The 19,303-nt window shown below is 50.2% G+C and overlaps 5 protein-coding genes across 5 annotated transcripts; 2 read left to right on the top strand and 3 right to left on the bottom strand.

The window, feature by feature from the left end:
• Positions 1–397: 397 nt before the first annotated feature.
• On the top strand, positions 398–4,081 carry FMAN_04302 (putative peroxin-1; the record flags this gene model as incomplete). The annotated part of the gene is made up of 2 exons (XM_041829004.1): positions 398–514; positions 572–4,081. The coding sequence occupies 2 exons, from the start codon at positions 398–400 to the stop codon at positions 4,079–4,081; spliced, it is 3,627 nt and encodes a 1,208-aa protein (XP_041679811.1).
• Positions 4,082–4,192: 111 nt separating this feature from the next.
• FMAN_04303 (related to 3`(2`),5`-bisphosphate nucleotidase) lies at positions 4,193–5,254 on the bottom strand (the record flags this gene model as incomplete). Its single annotated transcript, XM_041829003.1, has 1 exon — positions 4,193–5,254. One exon carries the CDS (start codon positions 5,252–5,254, stop codon positions 4,193–4,195), a length of 1,062 nt encoding a protein of 353 aa, XP_041679810.1.
• Positions 5,255–6,106: 852 nt separating this feature from the next.
• On the bottom strand, positions 6,107–8,253 carry FMAN_04304 (uncharacterized protein; the record flags this gene model as incomplete). Its single annotated transcript, XM_041829002.1, has 2 exons — positions 6,107–7,836; positions 7,890–8,253. The coding sequence occupies 2 exons, from the start codon at positions 8,251–8,253 to the stop codon at positions 6,107–6,109; spliced, it is 2,094 nt and encodes a 697-aa protein (XP_041679809.1).
• Positions 8,254–9,203: 950 nt separating this feature from the next.
• FMAN_04305 (uncharacterized protein) lies at positions 9,204–14,280 on the bottom strand (the record flags this gene model as incomplete). The annotated part of the gene is made up of 5 exons (XM_041829001.1): positions 9,204–9,336; positions 9,395–13,649; positions 13,719–13,800; positions 13,855–13,881; positions 13,939–14,280. The coding sequence occupies 5 exons, from the start codon at positions 14,278–14,280 to the stop codon at positions 9,204–9,206; spliced, it is 4,839 nt and encodes a 1,612-aa protein (XP_041679808.1).
• Positions 14,281–16,447: 2,167 nt separating this feature from the next.
• On the top strand, positions 16,448–18,547 carry FMAN_04306 (putative RNase L inhibitor; the record flags this gene model as incomplete). The annotated part of the gene is made up of 5 exons (XM_041829000.1): positions 16,448–16,467; positions 16,559–16,583; positions 16,658–17,072; positions 17,128–18,458; positions 18,515–18,547. The coding sequence occupies 5 exons, from the start codon at positions 16,448–16,450 to the stop codon at positions 18,545–18,547; spliced, it is 1,824 nt and encodes a 607-aa protein (XP_041679807.1).
• Between the last annotated feature and the right edge of the window lie 756 nt (positions 18,548–19,303).

Genomic DNA, 19,303 nt, shown 5'->3' with positions numbered 1-19,303 from the left:
ATTGAGTGGACTCGGGGCCAGTCACAGGGGGGCAACGGTGGTTGCGATGGGCCCCTGCCTTGCAAGCGCGCACATCGAACGCGTCTTTTCGCGTTCCGCGACGCACAGCCGCACATGGAGCTTAATTGACCTCAGCCACGGCTGCAGCCACGGCCACAGCGGTATCGCAGGAAAGCATGGGCCACCCACTGAAGCCATAAAGCTGGGGAAAGGGACGGGGATGATCACCGAGCACGTGTAGGGACCTCGGCTGCGGGACGAGAAAGGGACTCCAGATCGGAAATGTTTCGGCACCTGAGCTGAAGTCTTCTGCTTCTTCCCACCGACAAGTAATAACATCCTCCCGCAAGAGGCCGACTCAATTGAATTCGAGTCTTCTCAATTGCTCAAGCGCATCATGCCTCCCAGACGAAATGCGCAGTCCGTCCCAGCGGAAATCTCCCTATCTCACCTCAAAAGCTGTTTGGTCAACCTTCCTACATCACTGGTCTCCCTCCTAGTCAATGTCAACACTGTAGGGACTTTCCTCTTCACTGATTTTCTCTGGCGATTTTCTGACTATAACTTATAGCCTGCACAAAATGTCATCATTGAGCTCAGCTATCGTGAGGCCTCGCCGACTGGAGCCGGCTCCCAGCAGCGCTCCATATTCGTAGGATGGACAGGCATGCCCAGCAAGAGGAGGACCGCTCCTCCAGGGACCCGTGATGGACTCAACAGCTCGCGGTCATCCCGCGATCAGGAGGTTCAGCTTGTCGAACTCGATGCCACACTAGCCAAGTCACTAGGTATATCAGAAGGGCAGAAGATCACGGCCACCATTCATCTCGATCCTCCGCTGGCGCATACGATCAACATTGAACCCCTTACACCGGAGGACTGGGAGATCATTGAGCTACATGCGACATTCCTCGAACTGAATCTCATCTCTCAAATTCGAGCGCTCCCGAACCCGCTATACAAAATTGGCGACAACCCCGTCGAGCCCCATGCGTTGTCACTGCATCTATCTCCGACATCGACCGCAAATATCAAAGTCATTTCGCTGGATCCTCCGCCCCCGGCCGACTTGCCATTCGCAAAGATATCTCCCGATGCCGAGGTCATCGTTGCGCCAAAGACGAGGCAAAAGAGCTCGCACAGCTCGGGCGACCACCGCAGCGTAGCCAGCACTTCCAAGTCCAAACGAAGCGCGACCAGCACGGTGCGCCGGCGAAGCACCAAGGAAGAGCGAAGACCTACCATGTTTCTGCGTGGTCTTGACCGAAGCTCATGTGAAGAATGGTTTGATGAAGGGCCCCTGGTTCAGGACTTGAGTGTTTGGGTTGATCATGACCTTGTCTCCGGCGAAGCCTTCAAAGGGGTCAACTATGTCGCGGTCGATGTCATTAGACCAGCTGGTCTGCAACAGCCTCAAACAGAAGAAGGCGGCGTTCCTGCTGGGACGACTGCGGCCACAAAAGTCATTGCTCATCTTAGATCATGGATTGACCCCCCCAACAGTCAATCGGTTGCTCTTTCGTCACCCCTTTGTGCAAGTCTTGGGTGTTCTGGCATGGTTGGCGGGATAGTAAAGCTTCAAGCAGCTCCACAGCAACTCCCCAAGACTGCGGTTCAGAGCATCAAGGTCTTTCCTTTCGCCTCAAGTGCAAAGACTGTCGAAGGCCTGCGGTTTGGTGGAGAATCCAAGGCTGAGAAAGAAGAATCTGCGAAGCGGTTCCGGCAGATCTATGCCGCTGCTAGAGGTACTGATGGGCTTCTTCAAGGACCCTTGACAGATGGCTCCATCATGGGCTTATACGACGGTCTCGATCCTCCTCAGGGTTGGGAAGGCGGCATCATTAAATTTACCTTTGGTGGTGATTTTCAAGAGAACAAAGACGCTGCGAATTGGCTTCTTGGGCTCGATACTAAACTACCCATTGACTTTCAGCCACCAACACCTCGGCCATCATGGCTGACCGAAACGGATGGGTTTGAGCGTCAACCAACCCACGAGTCGCTCCTTGTTGGAATCGACTCTTTGCTGGAAAATTTGCAGTCTAATCTTGTCCACCTTTCGTCGGTGCTTCTCACTGGTGGCATGGGATCCGGAAAATCTTCCATTGCTCGATACTTGGCACAAAAACTACGACAAGATTCATTATTCCATACATTATACTACCCTTGCCGGAAACTAGTCAATGACGAGACACGAATCTCAACGATAAAGGAAACTTTGAACCGTTTATTCGCCACCGCCAGCTGGGGTGCACGCTTAAACGGAACAACTGTGGTAGTTCTTGATGACCTGGATAAGCTTTGTCCTGTAGAAACGGAACTTCAGGTCGGCAATGACAATGGAAGGAGCAGGCAAGTCGGTGAGATCCTGTGCTCGATCGTCAGACAATATTGTACCCGGGACAGCGGTGTTGTTCTCCTGGCCACAGCTGAGGGCAAGGAGTCAATCAATGGTGTTGTAGTCAGTGGCCATGTTGTGCGCGAGATCGTTGAACTCAAGGCGCCTGATAAGGAATCGAGACGCCGAGTGATGGAGTCTATTGTCATGCAGGACGCCATAACGGCTGAGGAAGCTCAGACACAGTTCAGCGATGAAAGTCGACCACAAACTGCTGACGGCAGCATGACGGAAGACAGCGGTGCTTGGATGGACGGCGCTAGTCATGCGAGTAAGGAGAGCCATCCGGCAAAGACGAGCGGCTTCATCTTGGATCCCGATCTTGACTTTCTTGACATTTCTGGCTCTACAGACGGCTATATGCCCGGTGACATCAATGTCCTTGTGTCTCGTGCGAGGAACGGGGCTATCATTCGTGCCATTGCTGAGTCGCCAGACTCGACAGGTGCCATTCACTTGGCAAGGGCTGATTTTGATAAGGCCCTCAAGGGGTTCACGCCAGCCTCATTGAGGAATGTGTCGCTGCAGAGTTCGTCAACAAGCTTCAAGTCGATTGGAGGGCTGCAAGAGACACGACAGGTGCTCCTGGAGACGCTACAATACCCGACTAAATATGCGCCCATCTTTGCGCAGTGTCCACTACGCCTTCGGTCTGGCCTTCTTCTTTACGGATATCCCGGTTGCGGTAAGACGCTTCTTGCCAGCGCTGTTGCAGGCGAGTGCGGCCTCAATTTCATCAGTGTCAAGGGTCCTGAAATTCTGAACAAGTACATCGGTGCCTCTGAGAAGAGTGTTCGAGATCTGTTTGATAGGGCCCAGGCTGCGAAGCCATGTGTACTTTTCTTCGACGAGTTTGACTCCATTGCACCCAAGAGAGGGCATGACTCTACAGGTGTCACGGATCGTGTGGTAAACCAGCTTCTCACACAGATGGATGGTGCCGAGGGATTATCAGGTGTCTACGTGCTGGCAGCTACTTCACGGCCTGATCTGATCGACCCTGCTCTTCTTCGTCCCGGACGTCTGGACAAGTCTTTGTTGTGCGATATGCCTTCCCTGGAGGATCGTGTCGACATCATCAAGGCACTGTTTCAAAAAGTCAGACTCTCGGACGAGTTGACCGAATCCGACGGGCCTCTGACGGACATTGCTCGCCGTACTGAAGGCTTCTCGGGTGCTGACCTCCAGGCTCTTGTTTCCAATGCTCAGCTCGAGGCTATTCACGATGTTTTGGACGTTGATGGACCTACAGTCACTTCTAAACGATCCAACGGAACCAATGGCAAGTCGAACACCACTCCTAGCTTCGTCCAGTTCCGTTACGGTAAAGACGCCAAACCTCTGACCGAGGCGACGCCAAAAAGCAAATCTGCTGCTCTGGTCGAGAACGCATCTATTTTGGCAAAGCTTGAAGAGATCAAGATAGCTCGTAAGAAGTCGAAGCAAATCCACGGGGCTCCCGCCACCAACACAGACGCCAAGGTGGAGAGCAGCGACCAGAGGGAGGTGGTGATTGAATGGGGCCACCTCATAAAGGCTCTGGATAGCACACGGGCGAGTATCAGTTCAGAGGAGAAGGCCAGATTGCAAAGGATATATACCGAATTTGTGGTGGGTAGAAGTGGCCAAATGAAGGATGGGCAGGGAAGCATGGAGATTGGAGGCCGAAGCAGTTTGATGTAAGATGTGGGTTTGGCATGTACAGAATATTGATGTGAACGTAGATACCAGCATCTTGGATTAAGGTCCATTATCTTTTGAGATTCTCGATAGAGCCTTTTATTTTATAGCTGGTTAAGTGGAGGCTGCGTCTTCAGCAAGAATCTTCTTCATACTCTCAAGAACGGCAGCGTGGATGCCCTGTCTAGCTGCAAGCAACCCATTGTTCTGGCTCAGGTCCCTTCCAGCTCCAAAGTCCATATCCTTGCCGTCAAGGTCGGTCACTTTGCCGCCGGCCTCGGTCAAGATAAGTTGAGCTCCAGCATGATCCCAGATGTGCATCATCACATCGTCAGATGAAGGGATACGCAGCTGGAAATCACCGCCGCCAACGAGGAGTGCCGCATAACGGATATGTGATGAGTACAGCTCGATGTTGGGGAATCTAGCCCCGAAAGAGCTTGCGAGTTTGCGGATGAGGTGGTGACGAGATGTCGAGCCACTCGAGTAGTTGATGATCTGAGCTTCAGCAGGGCTTGAGGCTTTGGAGACGCTGTCAAGAGGCTGAGCTGGCTGGAGGCCGCTGAAGTCCATCTTACGAATCGTGGTGCCTTGTCCGCGAACTGCGGTGAGCATAAGACCCAGCCCATCTTTGTCGATGGTCGACTCTGCAACTTTATCATCCACAGGCTTGAGGTTCGCACAGCCCAAAACACCAACGACCTCCTTTCCATCCTCTACCAAAGCTAGGGAGACAGCGTATTGTTCTCCCTTGAGGAACGTAGCTGTTCCATCGATAGGATCCATTACCCAGAAGCGCCCCTTTCTCCCACCTTGGCCACGCCCTCCAAGATCGATCACCTCAAGAAGCTCCTCAACATCTTTGGGGCTCGCAAGGAGAGCTTCGTCGTCTGTGTTGTCGAGGTGGGCGCTAGAGGCAAGTTCCCAGACACGCTGCTTCAAGGCGGGATCTTCTCTAAGGGCGCTGGAATCTTCCTCGCCGACGAAGTTGTCGCTGGGAAATGCCTTGCGGAGGGCACTGATGAGAACAGCTTGAGCGGCAAAGTCAGCAGCGGTGACGGGAGACTCGTCTGCTTTTGAGATGCCGCTGACGGTCGATTGGACTCTTTTTGTGAGGATTGATGCCCGTAGCACGGCGAGCTCTGCGATTTGACGCTCAAGAGTGTAGGATGACATGATGGCGTTGTAGTGTTGGTGTTGGTGATGGTGTTGGTGTTGGTGTTGGTGGAGGTACTAAGATCGTTACTTGGTGAGATGCTGTAGACTGCAGTGCTAGTAAGAAGCAGAGTAATTTATTATGATGTGATTATTCAGGCGATGGATGTGATGCATGAGATTGATTGATTGAGTGAGAGGAGAGGATGAGGGACCAGGCGGTGATTTGGTGTTTCCCCACGGATCCACAGCATATCATGATGCAGTCAATGAGCGTCGTTTATTTGTTTATGTATGAGACATGAGCAGCAGCAAATTATTTGATGACCATTGCAACTACCTTGGTACTAGTGTTGTGAGTTGTGCTCGGACTGTAGATAGCCCAAGATACGAGATGGCCATTCAAGAGGTAATGGGAGCTTGAAACGATGTGTCCATGGTATTCGTAGTCCGTAGTCGGTCATTAATTGTATTTATTTACCTCTCATTTGTCCAAGTCAACCAGCGACTGCAGAACATGTTTTATTGTATCCAAGCATTTATTATATACAATTCCTCTGATACGGCATTTGAGACGCTAGAATGAGCATCATTGGGTCATCATATGCCATTCAAACTCCAGTACGAAAGCGACCCAACAGACAGACAGTGGTAGCTATCATGCCCACCTACCTCAACAGAGATAGGTCAACTATCGCTTGATCGAGTTCGCTAAAGGCTTTTTTGCTGATGCTTCACCTCGATTTTATCGTTGACGCCCTTTGAGCGACGTGGTGATGCTCAGAATACAAGAGTTTATTCATGCTCTCGAATAGCTCATTTCCGCGCAACGACCTCAAGAAGCTTACCTCTTAATGGGCGGGATGGCATGTATTATTCATCGTGACAAACAAAACCGCCTAGATCCACAACATAAATCTCGCCCTTCGCCTTCATCTTGACCTGTTGACAATTTCCAAGGTCACAAGCCAGTGTTGACAGACTGTCAAAGTCATAAACGTGATCACTCCCATCCGTGACTTCTTCTGCTTCCTCAACTGACAATCTCTTGGTCTTGATCTTGAGAACTTGAGATGTGTTTGGATCTGAGGATGTGTACTCGATGTAAAGGTTGAACGAGTTGAACTTCATTCTTTTGGTTGAATCCTGCTCTACTTGTTCCCACGCCGTCGAGCCAAGGCCTGATCTGTGATCGGAATGCTTCGATTCTGGAAAATAAATGCTCGACGGGCGTGTTCGGTATGTCTCTGGAATTGCGGTTTTGCTCAGCTCATACTCAGTCTCCTTGGACGCGATATCATTTGGCTCTCCAACTGAAATAGGGGCTTGTCCTTGGGCTTTTTCGATTTCATTGGCTGACTCCTGTGCCAGAACCATGGTCTCCTGAGAACTTATTGGAGAGTTTCTGGGTATTAATGAGACTTTGGTGCTCTCGGCGTCCAGGTTCTTTGTCGTTATCCTTGTCTTGACTCCAGCTGTAGATCGTCTTGGTTTCGTAGGTTGCAGCAGACATATCGCCCCTAAAACCTCGCTGTTTATCCCAGTATTAGTGAGCGTCATTCCTGGCTGCATATCTTTCGTCTCCCTAGATCTGTTCATGGGGGTTGTAGAAATAGCAGCTAACGATATTGTGCTCTCCAAAGGGTCAACGTTCTTCTCAACCCCCTGTTGATGTATCACGTTGAGTCTTTCCACAGCAATCCGTTCAAGTTCTCTGACAAAGAGTCCTCTAGTCTCATTGAGCCCAGTCCATGGCAACCTCCATCCAGGGTAGATTCTCCCGTGTGTCTTGGGTATCATGTACTGTCCATGCAACGATATGAAGGCGTTGCATAGGAAACACGCATCTTTGTTGGAGGCGATAACTCGGGGAGGCTTCGAGCCCGGGTGACGCTCGAGGTGCCACATGAGTTGAATTTCAGCGTGAATCTTTGGCTCGTTCGTAACTCTCAAGAAGTCCTCCCAGAACCTTTTCGTATTCGTTGCTAGTCTTTGGCCCAAGTTATCCAAGTCCCAGTTAGTGTGATACTCCTTTCTAAGCTTCTTCAAATGCTCTTCCAACTTGAAGACCATGGTTTCTGCTGGTGGCTTCACGAATGCTGTGTCATCAAGTCTGACGGGGATAGTACAAGTACGTCCAAGTATCGAATACGTCCTCGAAAGCTTCACAAGTGTCCAGGCACAGGTGTCATAGTGCGCCAACTTGTGAACGGTATTCAATAAGCAACTGCACAGTTCCGGTTCCATCCTCGGTCCTATATCTTGGAGCAGCATTATTGAAAGAGTTGGTATTCTCGATATATCGGCAAAGGTGCTTATGATCAACTCCAGCTTCTTGTCCAATGCTGATGTGCTGGATGGGTCTTGTGCCAACTTGATTTGAAAATCATCTATTCTGGAAATAAGCACTTGGCTCAGTCTCATATACTCCCTCTTATCGTCATTAATTGTGAATCGAGCCATTTCTTTCTTGACTTTCTCTAACACGGTATTAAAGCCTTGTCTTTGGCCGCGCCTGATGAATCTCGCTCTGCTCATGATTCGGCTTCGACACATAGAGATGACGATGCGGATAATCTGTCTATGAAGTTCCTCACAAGATACTGGCATTTTCATTAGAGAGCTCAGAAGATGCTTGCTGTGTCCCCTGGCCTACCTGGTGTCTCCCGATTAAGTGATCTGAATATCTTGTCAAACCCTTCCTTGACAGTGTCAAGATACGGTGATGAGTTATGACTATGTCTTGCATTGGCTGCAATCATCACCACAACACCAGATTTCCTCTCCTCTACACAGACTGCTGTGACCCTCATAGCGTCATCTCGGATACTCGAAAGAAACGCCAGTGTTGACGTGAGTGACTTCTCATCCTGCAAAGACAGTGCCCTGTTGATGTCTGCTTTGCATATAGGCTCGCAGTCTTGAATGCTGTTCTTTTGGGGCTTGCAGCCAATTCTACCAAGGTAGTAAAGAAGAGCAATGTTTCGAGCACATTCGATCTCGGTGTTAGTCACTGACATGTCTGGCTGAGACTAGCTAGGGTAGGGAGTTGAATAGAATATTGGACATCTCAAAGAAAGCAACTATCAGATATCTAAGAAGCAACCATATTTCCACCCTCCGTGCCAATAAGCCTGATGACGAGTGACACACATTGTGGTTGGTTGCAGCCTGCAGGAGGCCGACCAGCGGCAAGCTTGCAGCAGCCTTGTAATGAGCATCAATCACCATCTGCTGCGTACCTATCACAGCGATTTTGTATGCATATCAAGGCGGGACAGGTTACTGAGAACCTCAGGGTTGTTCATCTTTCTTTATAGTTTAGAGCTTCTATCAGCCCAAGCAGAAGCCATCGCCTGGCAGTCGTTGCTCGTTTCTTTGTTTTATCCACTGTCCATACCATGCAGTAATCTTCATCTAACAACAATATGGGTCTCTATGCATTGTGTTGACCTCCGCATCGCCTTCTCACCTCCTATTCTTGAGGTGTGCTGAGCAGATGACCAACAACGAGCCCCAGATAACAAATCCAGTTCAACAAAGACGCGCAACGCTAGCCCAGCTCAAATGCATAAGACATGCCCCCACCCCCAGACGTACGTGTGTATAATCCTGGCAACAGCCAAGTCGATCAAGACGAGACAACTCCACCTGTGACAAGTCCTATATCATGCTATCCGGGTATGATCTGAACCTGAATCTCAGATCTTTCCACACTTAGCTCTTGCTCAAAATGCAGTCAAGTGTGGTAAAGGGTAAACATGCTGACAGCCCCTTTCCTTTTGAGGTATGCACAACCAAACGCCGATCCTATGCCGGAAACTGGATAAAAGATGCTCAAGTCATAATGAAACAATATCAGGTATAATCTGCTCGTAACAGGTAGGGAGGTGTGTTTGTTTTGGTTTCGTACTGATTGTTCCTTGTTAGGAATCATCCGTTGCTTTTCTCAAGCTGACGGAGGCGGTGACTATGCACCGTTGGTTTTGGTCGAACCGGATCCCTTGCTGCGGGAATGTAGAGTGCGATACATGTTGCTCAACCGCTTTCCCGTGACGCTCTTGCTTGTATCATCTACGGGCCACAAAGCTGCCAGAAAGTCCCTATCATCAGTGTTAGTTGGGTCCGCCACAAGACGCTGTCCATCATCGTAAGACTTACCAGAAATTGCTCTTGAGACCTTCGTCAGCAGCAGTGGCCGCCAATTTCTCGTCGAGAAAAGTGCCGATAACGACCAGCTCGACCCCAAAGATAGACGCCCGCTCCTTGCTTGACTTGACGTTGTCCTTGGTGGTAGAAAGAATCCTCTCAAAGTTCTCTCGGACCGGTTTGAGTAGAAACCAGATCATGGCGTCGTTGTCCTCAGCTCTCTTATCTTTGTTGTCGCCAATTCGGCGAAGTTCGTCCAGCCTTCGCAGAGCCTTGGCTCGGCGCTCATCCTGAGGATGCGAGTCATGGGCTCGCTCTCGCTCTCGTTCGCGATCACGATCACGATCACGCTCACGATCTTCACGATGTCGATCATGTCGTCTATCATCACGACGGTCATCACGTCGGTCATCTCGGCGGTCTTCCCGACGTTCATCGCGATGACTGTGGCTGAGGCGATGTTTATCATGTCGCCGGTCATCCCGTCGCTCATCCCGTCGTTCATCTCGGCGCTCATCGCGGCGCTCATCACGACGGTCCTCATCATCCCGGTGACGCCGCTTCTCTGATCTCTCCCTGTCCTCTCCATGCTTACTGGATCGACGATGCTCCTCGATGCGGCGGTGCTTGGGGCTACGGCTATCTTCATGAGATAGATGTTTTCGCTTGAAATCCGGTCGCGGGGTTCCACGCTCCTCCGCATGGCTTCGCGATCGGTGCAGGTCACCATGGAGGTGGTCTCTGTCACGGTCGCGAGACTTCTTGCCGTTGTGCGGAGCAGGAGACGCTGTGGCACTCCCACGGTGACCATTGGCAAGTGTCTTTTTGTTGTTACGGTGATGATTCTCTACAGCTCGCTGCACACCACGATCATTAGAGTGCTTCGCTTGCAGGACTGAAAGCAGATACTCTGATCGCCGAACAAGGTGAACAGCACCAGGAGCCTTCATCTTGTCGTTGCCCTTGCTACGTTCCTCTTTCTTCTCCACGCGATGTTCTTCGAGGAAGAGTTTGTCTGTCATGTCCAGATCAGGATCGTCTCGAATTTGGGGCCAGGCGCCAAAACCGTGTCTGTCAATACCGACTAGGAGCATGGCATCTTCCTTAGCACCCCAAGCGCAAGAGTAGCTAGCCGCCTTTGTCGCGTCAGGGAGACGAAATGTGTGCCAGTCATTGTGGCTGCGAATGACTTGTCGGAGAAGCTGAAGCTGCTTCGGACGTTCTATGGCTGTTTCAGCATTGACCTTCTTAAGATCGCCAAAGTCTATCAGGACAGCTTTGCGGTCCTTCTTCGTGAGAGTCTTCCCGAGTCTCTTTTCTTCTTCCACCATCTGAGCATAGTTATCGTCCACCGCCTCCTTGGCTGCCTTGATGAATTCATCAAGGACCGACTTGACGTACTCTGGATCCCTTTCTTTCAGCTTGGCTTCCTTGATAATTTCATCCCCGCGATCATCCATTGAGCCGTAACGGAAGTAAGCCTTTATTAGACTACGTTGTTCCTTATCGTTCAAAGGGCGCTTAGGATCGAGAGGCACGGGCCTTCGGTCATCCTCCTCCTTGTCTTGCTGCTCCTTCTGACGTTTCTTGAGGCGAACATCACGTTCACTCTCTCTGTGGCGGCTCTTGATGGCCGCTCTGCGTGGAGCACTTTCAGCCGCCACCTTGGCAACGTAGGCCTCATGCTGTTTCTTTTCTTCCTCGGCCTTAATTTCGGCGATCTTATCGGCGGGGATAATCTGATCCCAATCAAGGTTGATATCATCCACTTTCACATCAGTAATTTGCATGAAATTGTCCCAGTCGATGCCGCCACTGCTTAGGTTTATCTTGTCGTCGACCTTGGTCTTGGTGACCTCAGCGTTCTCAAGAATCGAGTCAATGTCGAGTTGTTCGAGCCGTTCTTGGTTGCCGCTCTGTTCGAACATCTTAGATGATCGCATCTTGAGAACCATTTGGATATCTTCAGACGAAGACGGGCCTTCAACCCTGAGACCCTTCTTGTTGAGTTCCTCCTTGAAAGCTGCCTTGCCATCGTCGGTGACACCAGCCTGGATGGTTAGGTATTCGAGTAAGAGTTTGTTGCGAGCCCTTTCGAGGACCTCTTCCTCGACAGTCTCCTTGGATACTAGGCGGTAGATGTTTACAGGACGTTTCTGACCGATGCGATGTGCACGAGCCATGGCTTGCAAATCAGCTTGAGGGTTCCAGTCAGAGTCGAAAATAATGACAGTGTCTGCCGTCATGAGGTTGATTCCCAGACCACCTGCACGAGTAGAGAGAAGGAAGCAAAAGTCATCGCTGTCATCAGCGTTGAAGTGGTTGATGGCCATGCGTCGGGGGCCAGCAGCAATAGTACCGTCCAATCTCTGGAACTTGTAGCCTCGCAGGGAGCAGTAGTCGCCAAGAATATCAAGCATCTTAACCATCTGACTGAAGATCAGGACTCGATGGCCATCTTTGTTTAGCTTGGAAAGAAGTTGATCGAGTAACATCATCTTTCCACTGCTGGCAATCAAGCCCTTGATTTGGTCTTCACGGCGGACACTGCCGGCCAGGACCTTCTCCTCAGCACCAGGAAACATGTAAGGATGGTTACTGATCTTCTTCAGCTCCATCATAATATTCAGGAGAGAGTTCTTGTGTCCATTAGTGGCGTCGCAGAGAGCTGTATAGTTTCTGGTCAGGATGTTCTTGTAGTACTCCAACTGTACATCGGAAAGCTCAACGCGGATAATCTTTTCAGTCTTGGGGGGAAGGTCTGACTCGACGGTTTCCTTGGTTCGTCGCAGAATGAAAGGCGCAATGGCCTTGTGAAGTTGTTGCAGTTTCTCTTGTGCATCGCTGGCAGAAAGGGAATCAAGATCTTCGTCAATGTCGACTTTGCCGGGGTTAAGAAAGTCGAGCAGAGCAGAAAGTTCGGCCAAGTTATTTTGAATAGGTGTTCCCGTGATCAGGATCTTGCAAGGAATGCCAAAGCTTACCAGCCGGTTGTATAATTGGGATTCCCGGTTCTTGAGGCGATGAGCCTCATCGACAGCGAGCGTCTGCCATTTGATAGACTGCAGGAATTGCCAATCCTGGAGAATAAACTCGTATGAAGTGACAAGGACATTGAACTTGGGCTTCTTTGGGTTGCCATCTACGAGCAGCTCGTGCTCACGAATGATTTTTCGAGCATCCTCGGGTCCCAGGTAGACAACATAATTGATGTCAGGGGACCAATGGTTGAAAGTGTCGCACCAAGCCGGGATAACACTGAGAGGAGCAACCACGAGTGATGGTCCCTCCTGGCGTCGAGCATTACGGAGCCAGCTGAGGAATGATACTGTCTGTACCGTTTTTCCGAGACCCATTTCATCGGCGAGAATCACGTTATTGCCCTTTGTCCAGTTCAAACATAGGAAGTTGAGGCCCCGAAGCTGGAAGTTGCGGAGTTCGCCGCCTTTGATGAAATCGGGTTGCTCCTCGAGCTTGACCATCCGTGATCTTGTGTCGAGGTTCGTCTCCTTGCGGTCTGACTGCCACGAGCGTGATGCTCGATCAAGGTATTGGTCAATCTGGTCTTGGAACGCGTCGCTGATTTCTGTCGCGACCTCCCATGTGCATTCTTCATACGTGAGGCCCTTCCACTTGACAAGATACTCAGTATCGTCTTCACCGTCTCGTACAGCGACCACTCGCTCGACCTTGGTGTAATCCTCGAATGCTTCCTCGTCTCGCTCGCGGTCAAGGAAAAATTGCTCCTTCGTTTCGGGGGGGATATCATCGCCGACGCGGATGTCCACCTCGTACTCGATCACCTTTCTAAAGTAATTCTCAACTTTACGGTAACCTCGATAATCTCGAATGTCTTGAAACGTCTCCCAGGTGTCATGCAAGTGCGACTTGCCCTGCCACTTGATGAAGTATTCGAAGTCGTTCTTAGTCAACCCATAGGAAATTTCGAATCCGTCTTTGAGCCTATGCCGGACAACTTTTTCTATATACGGTGAATCATCAATGTAGTCGACGGTGTAGGCCATGGGGGCGAGCTCGTCGTCATCATCATCCTCGTCAACGTCGCTCTCTTCGTATGCTCCTTGTTGTACCTGTGCAGCGCGACGACTCGACCAGCGCTTTTCAGCAAGTGCGAGATCTGGCTGTGCCTCGCGTTGCATTCGAGCCTTCTTCTGCAGGCTCTTTGCGCGAGCGCCGCCATATGTGTCGGAGTCAGAATCGGAATCGGCTGTGGAGGCACGTAATGTTGGAGTTCCAATCTTGGATGCTGAGATGACCATGTTAGACCGTGATGGCGGCGAGGGTAGACATTGCGCATAAGAGATCGGCAACTTACAAGGACGGGAGGATTCAACACGTCGCCTTTTGACTGTTCGGCGGTTGACAGGGGGTTCAGAATCCGAATCATCAGATTCGACCTGCATAGGTGAGTCAATGATACATCCTGATACCGAATTGCGATGATGACCTACAATCTTTCGTTGTTCCCGAGGTCGCGTCTATCTTCTTGTCAGCAAGCTTGAAGAGAGTTTGAGTGAAAATTTTTCACAACGTACACTTCTCCTCAACCCATAGAGCTCTGGATTAGCCTTGATATACTCGTCTTCCTCAACAGGAGCTTTGCGCTTGGAGGCTCGATTCGAGTCGGTAGAGCTATCGCGGTCTTCCATCGCGTCTTCGTTCTGTGATGGGAGGCTCTCCTCCATATCGAAGTCTCCGTCATCGGACGCATTGTCTTCGCTGGATTGTTCACTCGCTGACATGTGTGTATTGTCGTGGACAATATTGGAATCGTTGTTTGCCTCGTCTGAGGATGCCGGTGATGGTTGATCGAGTGTGAGATCGGGGGCATCATGCGAGTCGCTATCGGTTGCATGATCTCCTGTATCAAACGACATGCTGATTCCATCAACCGGCGACAAATATCCATTGGAGGGACCCCCCAAAGTAGGGGTGGACATCATGTTGGTGATGATACAGGCTACCTACTGAAAACGCGACGATATTAGCTGATATTCGAGTCTGGCGTGTGCGCTTGAGGGATTAACGGGATGACGCGACTCCGGCGACCCATAAACGACCTCTAGAACGTCTGAATATTAGGGAAACGATAGAGATGAAGTACTTGTCGCATCCCGTGTAAGTTATCGATGGTCGCTTGATGGAAGCACCGAGCTCGCAATTGAGAGAACCAGGTGACTCGGGTGCGGCGTATCGGGTCACAGGAGGGTCCAGACGAACGTGGAGCATCGAATCCATCAACTTTCGTCGAAATATTGCGTATATAATACTCTTGAGGAAGCAATATCGTGATGGGCAAGGCCGAGGCCGAGGTGGGATCGACGATGGGCGACAGGCCAGCAAGCCAGGAGCGCGGCAGAGACAAGAAGGAGCAGGAAGGGTATGGGAAACTCACAAGTCATTAAAGTATAACATGCAGACCAAAGCCAACATCTAGATACTATCGGCTGCCTGTCGGGAAGTGTTTGGGGGTATCGGGGGCCCGGTGACGTGGGTAGGGGACGGGAGAATCAATTTGGTGGAGAGGCAGGAACCTGAAGATTTGGATTGATTGCACGGGGTGAGAGGCTGACAGCGCCTGAGAGGTGGAGTGTGCGTCACGTGATCTTCAGCCACCAATCCGACGCGAGACCAGTACCCAAATGATTGCGAGTTTACCTTGTACCTTGGTCGATAAGTTAGTACACACGATATAAGGCAGAGCTTTGAATAGTTACCTGGTTGTTTCTTTTGAGCTTGCATCAATATTTATATGCCCGCTTCTGACTTTATGGGTTTGAAGTTAGATCTATTTCTCGATGTCTATTGTTTTTCTGTTGCGTGTATGCCCACGGAGTAGTAGCCAATGAGCGTGACAGACTAGCGCCACTACCCTGTATTCAACCAAGGACCCTATTGTTCTTATTGAGATATTGATTGTAGTGGAAGGATGAATAGACCATTGCCTGAGGCCAAGGTGTGAGTCCGGGGTACTAGGTGATGTCTACTAGGTAGAGCCTAGGTGGTAAATAAATTGGTGCTTCTGTTGATTGTTCTACTTTTGGTCTCCCAATCGGCGTTGAGAATGTAAAAGGATCAAAGGCAGATCGCACAACCGATCTAGCCTTTCTCCCTGGGTACATATACCGACATACATTCAAAGATAACATTACACAAGTGCGATGTTATTTGCCTTCAACGCACTCTATTTACTGAAATAGTATCGTACTAAATTTATGTTTTGGTCGATAATGCTTGTCATGTGGCGCAGAGGGCGGATTGGCCAACGTTTAATTTTAAATTTGTTCCCTTGAACTTATAATAGGGCGGTATTGTGTGTAATAGGAAATTCGGATAATACACTTTAACTCTGATATGATATAATCCAATATGGAGGACATGTTTGTTGGCACAGAGTGGTGTGTTAGGTACTTAAGGTACCGAATTATTCACCTGATGTATTGACATCTTGAAAACCCCGAGGTAGGAGTCACATCAGGGGATGGTAAAAGCTTAAGAAGGGGGAACACATCAGTTAGTTTGATAACTTTGAATAAAACTCCTTACTGCCCAGTGCTTGATTAAGGTACTATAGTTATTCGGCGACTCAGAGAGGCATCGGTACTGAATCACGAAGTCACTTTAGTCGTTGAAGGACAATATGTTAAATGGATGGCTGCAGCAACAACATCATGCAAGGTTACACTCACATTTACTGTTAGACCTGAGTACCTATAGTAGTTTACTCGACACGCGAACCTCTTAATTTAGTAGGTCCACAGCCCCCCCGCCAAACCTATGACAGGGCCTGAAAATTGGATTACCACCCGCACAACCCAGAGCCTGACCTTGGAACTTCTTTTAACCTTGATTTCTCCCTCCGATTTTCTTTCTCACCTTGTATCCCGCTGAACAAAGAGCATCGGCGAGCGCCAGCGACTCACTGTATCTTGCGCGCTCGAGATCCCTTGGTCGTCGACCTCCGCCTCTCTCTTCTCACCCACGAAACAAATTTTACCCCACCAAAATCACTTTTGAAGCGACGTTTGCTACATCACCACAACAATGTCGGACAAGCTCACCCGGTACGTCTATGCGATCGGCACGAAGCACATACACAATGCAGAGGAAGAAAAAGACAAAGGAGAACAAGAGGCGCTGACATGAAATCAACAGTATCGCCATCGTCAACAGCGACAAGGTCCGTTTTTAGCATGATCACCAGCATCAGCATCACCATTGCCCCGCCAAACATTTTCTGACCCCTCCTTTTAGTGTCGCCCTCGAAAATGTCGACAAGAGTGCAAAAAGTCTTGCCCCGTCGTTCGCAGCGGAAAACTCTGTATTGAGGTCCAGCCGGACTCTAAGCTCGCATTCATCTCCGAGTCCCTCTGTATCGGTTGCGGTATCTGCCCCAAGAAGTGCCCTTTTGACGCCATCACCATCATCAACTTGCCCACCAACCTCGAAAGCCAGGTCACCCACCGATATGGACCCAACAGTTTCAAGCTGCACCGTCTGCCCATGCCCCGACCCGGCCAGGTTCTTGGTTTGGTCGGAACAAACGGTATCGGAAAGAGTACTGCTCTGAAGATTCTCAGTGGAAAGCTCAAGCCCAACTTGGGCCGACACGACAACCCTCCTGATTGGGAGGACGTTATCAAGCACTTTCGTGGTTCCGAGCTTCAGAGTATGTAGCTGCCTCAAGCCTGCGAGGAGCCGAGTTGTTACTGACTTGCAACCAGACTACTTCACCAAGCTTCTCGAAGATGACCTCAAGGCAGTTGTCAAGCCTCAGTACGTCGACCAGATCCCCAGGGCGGTCAGGGGCCCCAACAAGACTGTCCGATTCCTTATCGAGAGTCGTGCCTCGCTTGGAAACACGGAGCAAGTTGCCAATGTTCTCGAGCTGAACCACATCATGGACCGAGATATTAACCACCTTTCTGGTGGTGAGCTTCAGCGTTTCGCTATTGGAACTGTCTCGGTTCAGGCTGCCGACGTCTACATGTTCGATGAGCCAAGTTCATACCTTGATGTCAAGCAGCGTCTTAGTGCTGCCTCGATCATCCGCTCCCTCCTCCGTGACAATGGCTATATCATTGTTGTCGAGCACGACCTGTCTGTTTTGGATTATCTCTCCGACTATATCTGTGTTCTGTACGGAAAGCCCGCCGTCTATGGTGTCGTCACCCTCCCGCACTCCGTCCGTGAAGGTATCAACATCTTCCTCGACGGTCACATCCCGACTGAGAACTTGCGATTCCGAGACGAGTCTTTGACCTTCCGTATCGCGGAGACTACCGATGATTTCGCTATCGACAAATCTCGTGCCTTTACCTACCCTAAGATGGAGAAGACTCTCGGCAGCTTCAAGCTGAACATCGAGGCTGGTGACTTCACCGACTCCGAGATCATCGTCATGATGGGTGAGAACGGTACCGGAAAGACCACATTCTGCCGCCTCTTGGCTGGAGCCCTCAAGCCTGATAGTCAGAAAAGCGTCCCCGAGATGCGAATCAGCATGAAGCCTCAGACTATCACCCCCAAGTTCGATGGCACTGTCCGCCAGCTTTTCTTCAAGAAGATTAAGCAGTCTTTCCTGTCCCCGCAGTTTCAGACTGACGTCGTTAAGCCTCTCAAGCTCGACGACTTCATTGATCAGGAAGTCAAGAACCTTTCCGGTGGTGAATTGCAGCGTGTTGCCATCGTCCTTGCCCTGGGTATCCCTGCGGACATTTATCTGATCGATGAGCCGTCGGCCTACCTTGACTCTGAGCAGCGTATTATTGCCTCACGAGTCATCAAGCGATTCATCATGCATTCCAAGAAGACTGCTTTCATTGTTGAACACGATTTCATCATGGCCACGTACCTTGCCGACCGTGTCATTGTATTCGATGGACAGCCTGGTATTGACGCTCATGCCAACAAGCCCGAATCACTCCTTACCGGCTGCAACACCTTCTTGAAGAACCTCGACGTCACTTTCCGCCGGGATCCCACCAACTACCGCCCCCGTATCAATAAGAGCGGATCTCAGCTCGACCAGGAGCAGAAGATGAGTGGTAACTTCGTGAGTTCAAACGCTGTATTTGCACAAGATGATTATTCACTAACATGTTTTTGCAGTTCTTCTTGGAGGAGACCCCTGATAAGAGCTAAAGGCGTCCATAATGAGATTTTCCCTTCTCTCGATGGTGCATCTCACGGCGTTCGGGGCGTTCAAAATGGGAATGGGCAAAAGCAGCGAGTCTTGGGAATAGATGATGACCGCAGCGTCAGCGAGGATGACGACCCAGATGAATAACGACGGCGACGGCAGAGTGTCTCCTCTTGTCTGGTCCTGCGAAGCCTTTGTTTTTATCTAGCTTTCGGTCTTGACGGGAACTCGAGGTGTTTGGAATTCTCGAAAACTTCTCCGTCAACGGCAAATGGCTTGCTTCGTAGATTGAGGGACAATTGATGTATTAAGATCTCTGCCGTCTACGGTTTCCCACCTCGCGGGAAACAATTGACATAATCGGAACGGCCGTTAGTTAGTCTTGAAATAGTTTCAATTACACAGACATTGGATCGCATAGAAAAAGCGACGAATTAAAACATTAAAACGAGGTCAACAATCCTTACTATTTCTGAACCTTGTACACGCCCATCTGGAGGGTCGACTACTATCTCAACAAATTCACAAGCAATAAACCTAGACTAATATAAGAAGCGGGAAAGACACATACTGGTCAAAAGACTGCTTCTGGAAGCAATGTACTCGCCATGTCTCCACTGTTGTGGTACTGGGCGGCCGTGGCGACAAGGGGCCGCAAGCCTGTACTCATGTGTCATCTCGCCGGACGGACCTTGCCAGGGGATTTGACAATGCCGGTACGTACTGAGAAAGAGTGCAGCCAAACGCTTTAACCATAG

This window comes from Fusarium mangiferae (assembly GCF_900044065.1).
Source record: "Fusarium mangiferae strain MRC7560 genome assembly, contig: FMAN_scaffold003, whole genome shotgun sequence".
NCBI lineage: Eukaryota > Fungi > Ascomycota > Sordariomycetes > Hypocreales > Nectriaceae > Fusarium > Fusarium mangiferae.
This window is presented reverse-complemented; position numbering and strand designations above follow the sequence as displayed.